The 6000-nt window shown below is 39.3% G+C and overlaps 1 protein-coding gene across 21 annotated transcripts in view; it reads left to right on the top strand.

Moving 5' to 3' along the window:
* Positions 1–8: 8 nt before the first annotated feature.
* LOC109476502 (neurofilament light polypeptide-like) overlaps positions 9–6000 on the top strand; it is a 38584-nt gene continuing 32592 nt past the window's right edge. For all 21 annotated transcript variants that reach the window (XM_019777459.1, XM_019777456.1, XM_019777457.1 and 18 more), the window contains exons 1-2: positions 9–217; positions 2746–2912. In XM_019777459.1, coding sequence (XP_019633018.1) covers positions 50–217; positions 2746–2912 — 335 coding nt within the window. In that variant the 5' untranslated portion in view covers positions 9–49. The remainder of the gene's footprint in view (positions 218–2745; positions 2913–6000) is intronic.

Here is a 6000-nt window from a genome sequence, read left to right as displayed (position 1 = left end):
AGGCGACGGGCTGGCCCGGTCCCGTGCAGGGTACGTCTACGGCGGAGGGATGAGTGTACAGGAGATGGAGGTCTCGCTAGGAGAGCTGAGCCGCACCGGAGAGATTCGGGCCGGGGAAAAGAAAGAGCTCATGGCCCTCAACACTCGCCTGGCCAGCTTCCTCAGCAAGGTCCGCATGCTGGAAGAGCAGAACCGCATGCTCCAGGCTCAGTGCGACGTAAGTACAATATACATCTCACAAATCTCCAATCCCGACTCCTCGGTGCAGGGTTCTAATCCCATACACACACCAACACCATAACAAGCATAACTCTACAAATGATTACCCCCCAAAAATGTCGTACAATTCTTACAAGGAGATACAGTCTGTAACACATCGATTCAAGGCTATAGTCTTATAGATTTACATACTTTGAACTATGTGTAATTCATAAACGTAGAACAGGTCTGATGTAAACATTGTAGCGGATTTATGAAAGGTGCGATGCACAAGTAGCTTACCCCATGATTAGAACGTTTAAATCATTACCCAAAGCACCTGTTTCACAGAGGGAGAGCTCTGATTTAGGACGTGAAGAGTTTGTACAAGGTTTGACCCCGATTCTTCAACCGTCTTGTTACCACTCTACGGTCTAGTTACAAGTTCAAGCACCCTGTAAGGGGTCCCGTCCAAAATTTAGGACGCGAAGAAGCATTTACAAGTATAACAGTGGACAAAAAGGCACACATATACATATTTAATGATATCTTGTATGAAATATTATAAAAACGATAAGGATTTATATACCGCAAATTTGTTTCAAGTTGTATCTTATATTTATTACTCTTTTAACCTCACTAGAAGAAACTGACAAAAACGTGACCAAAATTTAGGACAAAGGGAATGTTATACGTAGCAGTGCAAAACTTAAAAGTGTAAAATATAACAACCTAATGCAGGCTTTAAATTATGTTTAGAATTATAAAATTGTTTAAACATGTACCTAGAAGATTTCTATTTTATTTTTTTGGGACGTGAGCGGTACCAGACCCAAAATGCGCCCCGCCCCTTTTTCCTACTGACAACGGGGAATATCTTTACATTACGTTCTATTTTACTTTTATCTGTTTAGTTAAATTCTTCTGTATTTGCTAGTAGAAAAACGTCAACAACAAGACACATACAAGTATGATTCAATCAGAATGGTGGCACCTGGGCCAGTTTAGATCACACAATTTGATTGGGTAAAATCCTTTTCTATCGCGCAACAAAAGATTCGAAATCCCCACGATACAACAAGGGGACCGCATCGGAATGAATATAATATCTAGCCTATTACATGGCTCTGCGGTTGCTACTGATATCCATTTGTAATAATGTTTCGTATTTTAAACGTTAACTGCAAAATAAAACTCCTTTTTCTGTTTCATTGACATCTTTTGTGCCTTTTTTTCGGAACAATTCTTGCTAATTTTGATACGCAACTTGTTTCGTCTTGCTATCATATTCCTACAGCTTCCATAACGTTGCCAAACATTATGCAACATCGACATAGATAGACACAAAGCAAAAGCTTATCTTGTGTTACAAAATAAAACAAAGTTTGAAGATAAGAATCTTCTAATTTGTAGAGAGTTATCGCTTAAACCATCGCAGAAGCCCCCCTATGTTTATTTACTATCAGAGAGAGAACATGCTAGCGGCTACGCCTAATTAAACTCTGAAGCATGGTCTCAGGAGAATCAAAGAAAGTGACAGTTTACACCTGGTTATACATACCTGTGTCAAAAACACTTTCTATACTAATCATCTTTGATGTGGCATATTGCTTGGCTGTATCATAGAAACTGACCTATGTTTAGTTTGCATAATGATTGTGGATATATGAGTAGATATGTACACTGTGATTGTTATAGCGTATAACATGTGTGTATGTTTTGATCGTGTTCTGTGTACACGTTTAAATGCTACTGTATATGATATTTTAATTAGACTTTTGGTCTAAAAATGAAAACATTAGAATAAAAAAACAATTGCAAAGCTTAACTTTAACCTTTTGAATATATAGCTACAAGCCTAAATGTAGTGACTTTCTGCCATTTTTGTTCTTTTATATCATACTATGTATTACATCATATTACACCATTTATTACACTAAAAATTTGTGAAACGATTTTTTCCTTGACCAAAATGACTATTCTACCAATTTTTTGCTTATAAGAAGGCTTATACATAACCAGCTTTCTGTGGGTGTTGGGGGGGGGGGGTAATGTAAGTTGCCAGAATTTTGGGGTAAAATTTTGGGGTAAAATTACAAATTTCTTTAAATCTATAGACAGAAATGCTGAACGATTGATTTCAACGTTTATACTGGAGCTATGGCAGAGTTGTTGGGAAAATATAAGAAATTTGGTTGAATTCTGTAGAAAAAAAAATTGGAATTAAAACTATTTTCCTAAATAAATTGTTTCCAGTCGTCTGCCGGTGCTGGAATCATATCGGACTTGAGGGAAAGGGTTAAAGTTAAGGGCTAAAATTCTGAGGAAAAATAGAAATTCTGTATGCAAAAAAGAGATTCTAGATTATTCTGACGATTTCAACAATTTTTTTCCAGTCGTCAGCCGGTGCTAGAATCATATCAGACTTGTGGGAAAGAGTTAAAATTAAGGGCTAAAATTCTGAGGAAAAATAGAGATTCTGTTTGATTCTGTAGACAAAGAAGCGATTCTAGATTATTCTGACGATTTAAACAATTTTTTTTCCAGTCGTCAGCGGGTGGCGGCGGAGCTGGGATGGTCTCGGAGCTGCCGGACATGTGGGAGCGGGAGATGCAGGCTCTCCGGCAGCAGCTCGAGGCACTGGCCACCGAGAAGTCCCGTCTGGACATCCAGGTGGACAACTACGAGGGGGAGATCAACCAGCTCAACAACAGGTCAGTAAAGAAATAGTTTTTAGAGTGCTTGTGTGAGTGGTAGACAAAATCTAGTCACTGAATGCTAGATAAAGCTTACCCATTTTGAATGCTAAAAAAATCTAGCAATGAACTGAAATGCAAGGGAAAGTCTGGCCACTGAATGCTAGAGAAAGTCTAGCTACTGACTGCTTGACAAAATATAGCCACTGAATAGACATCTAATGACAAGAAAACCCAAATGATCAAGGGGTGCTAAACAGACGTATATATACAAACAGGTGCAAAAGATTATCTACGTTAAGACATGACAATCTTACCTCTAGTACCATCACGGATATTTCGTTAATAGTAGAAAATCCCAATTTTACCTTTTCAATAAGCAATTTCAGGTACTTGTGCTTAAATTCTTTAAAACGTGCTTGTTTTTCGGGCAAGGTCTTATCCACAGGATAGCTATAGCACAACCCTCTTCTAAGTCTTGTAAAGTGAGCCTATAGTATTTATAAACGGGTTACAAAACTATAGCTTCCAAAAACATAGAATTTGGACGTTTCCCAATTTTTGATTGTGTAACTGAAGTCGATCATTGTCAGGGAATACATAGATCCACTGTCGCTTTGAAAATGACATAACAGAAGCAGACATTCATTGACAAAGACTGGAGTTGTGCTATCAAACATTTTGGTGAGTCCGACTTCTGTGTTGTTACAAGTTACGGTGTAGAACCCCTTTTACAAAAGGTCAGCCATCTTTGCCTTCCAAATTACTACAGACGTCATTTGCATACGAACAAAACAAAGCTGTCATTATGACCTGTTCTACATGACATGCAGACTGATTCATTGTTGAAGGTCATTTGTGGGACTTCGATGTACTATGTAGTGGCCAAAAGGCTGCAGTATCAAAAAATATGACTTTTTTGCTAGTTACGTTATACACACAGTTGACAAGACAGAATGAAAGGACAGTATTGTCTCTATATATGAAATATTAGTGCTTGTATTGCTGTGCTTGTAGATAAGTCATATTTACTAACGTGAAATCGCCGAAAAGAGGGTGTAGAGTCAGTGTTTGCAGTATTCTAATATATTAAGTCTAGCTGTTATGATTTTTAAGATTTGTAGTTAACATTAAAATGTTTTGGAATACGGTAGACTATTCTTTTACAACATATTCTTCACTAACGTTGTGTTCTTACTTAAAAACTGTGTGATCGTACTTTTATACGACTGAAATATCATGTTGAAAAGTATGAAATTGTGTCAACTGTGATGCATCACACTTCGGTGATGAAGTAGATGTCAGTACAAATGTAGACAAGGGTTGACATGACCAAACTGTAGCGACTTGTCAAAAGGGGGCGTGGCGCGTCTGCGGCATACCCTTCTGGTGAGTACACCCGCCCAGCCAGGACAAATGCAGCCGCAGAATGCAAACACAACTTTCCTGCGCTAAAAACAGTATTCAAAACGTTCTCCGAGCACCGTTATCCAAATTTACAGCGAGCTCCATGAATATTTCTTGTCTTAGGAGTGTTGACCCAGAAAAAATGACGATGCCCTTCTTGCATACTGATGTGACCTATGTCATTCGGTGTATTGTTCGGTATAAGTCTGTTGCCTTGGTTAAAGACGGTACAGTTTTGATAATTCTCAAACGAAAAATAGGTTGTCCTTGTGCTTAGACAAAGTGTTATTATTAGGTTTTCTTGTACTTGCAATCTATTTAGTACTGACAACTTACAAGGGGCGTGTCACATACGACACTAGTGATAAGGCAATAGATAGCTACAAAATGCTTCAAATGGCCAGTTGACACTTCAACCATTGTCTTGTAGTTTTAAAGCAATTCGTACAGGAAATGGATGTCTTTATAGCAGACACGAGGAGAATTTCTGCTGCTAGCTATTCCATTTGACTGCTTCACATTACATCTGTATATTTACGAGGTAACCTTTTTGTTTTCTTTTGAAGAATCGTTCAACAGATCCGACATAATTTTGTGTTAGGATAATAGGATCAACATCAGGAGCCATTGAACAAGATAGTGACCATTGAGAATGTATTAAAGCTATACAACCAAATGAGGGGTTTTGAAATACTGCTGTGTTTCTGCTTGGCTGCACACCAAGTAGACATTCCTCAGCAATGGGCCTCGCGCCATCTTTAAAACTCTAAAGTTGCTCCACAAGACAGACCCTCTTTAAATCCAAGATGGCGGATTTGTAGAAATGTTTCGGGCCATTGAAAAGAACAGCAACAGAATTGGCATGTTTTTGTTGTGGCTGTGGTAACTTTTAATCTAATGCATTGCTTCAAAAAGAATGAGGAGAATCATCCTTGTGAACAGTCTTTAAATGTTGTATTTAAATTTTAATTTGTCGTAGTTCGTCGTATGATCGTCGTACGATTGAAAACAAAATGCACTGTCAGGATAGTCGTGCATGTGTCTTGCAAGATCTTGTTATGGAAAAGTCTGTCGTTGATCGTTGTAGGTGGTTGATTTCGTCCCAGCAAACTTGAAAACCCTACAATATCAAAATCGTACGACCATCTACGACAAATATGACCGCTGCAATGCTTTCTAAACATTGTCATCTGGTCGTAATGGTCAGTCGTACATAGGTTGAACTTTTTGGGAGGCGTTACAGCTTTTGTCAGAAGCGATTGCGAGCAGCGAAAACAACAACCTAGCTCGGCCCTGCCCCCTGTAAGCCCTCGAATTTCACAGTTAAACGCCTCTGTAGAATTCCCGGGGTTCTGCTCTTTGAATACCGGCGGGGTCAGACCAGGCGTGTCCGCGCATGCCGCTCAGCGCCCGACCGGATCAACCACTTCCCGCCCGGCCTATCACAACACACAGCGTGGCGCCCGTCATACAGGCTATCAATCAGCAAAACTAGTCAGCGGTTTTCTACATGTCTGGTCTTCTTGAACACGTACAACTCCACACTGCGCGGTTACGCTCGCTGTAGACCGTCGTACGATTTAGATGTGACAGCTGAATTTTGTAATTTGCGATCGTACGACAAACGTACGACAAGCGTACAACTAATGCACGCAGAATTTTAATGCAGAATATATTTGTAAAAGAGCATTCCGTTTTG

The sequence above is a fragment of the Branchiostoma belcheri genome, unplaced genomic scaffold (assembly GCF_001625305.1).
Source record: "Branchiostoma belcheri isolate BF01 breed outbred unplaced genomic scaffold, Haploidv18h27 scaffold38, whole genome shotgun sequence".
Lineage (NCBI taxonomy): Eukaryota > Metazoa > Chordata > Leptocardii > Amphioxiformes > Branchiostomatidae > Branchiostoma > Branchiostoma belcheri.
This window is presented reverse-complemented; position numbering and strand designations above follow the sequence as displayed.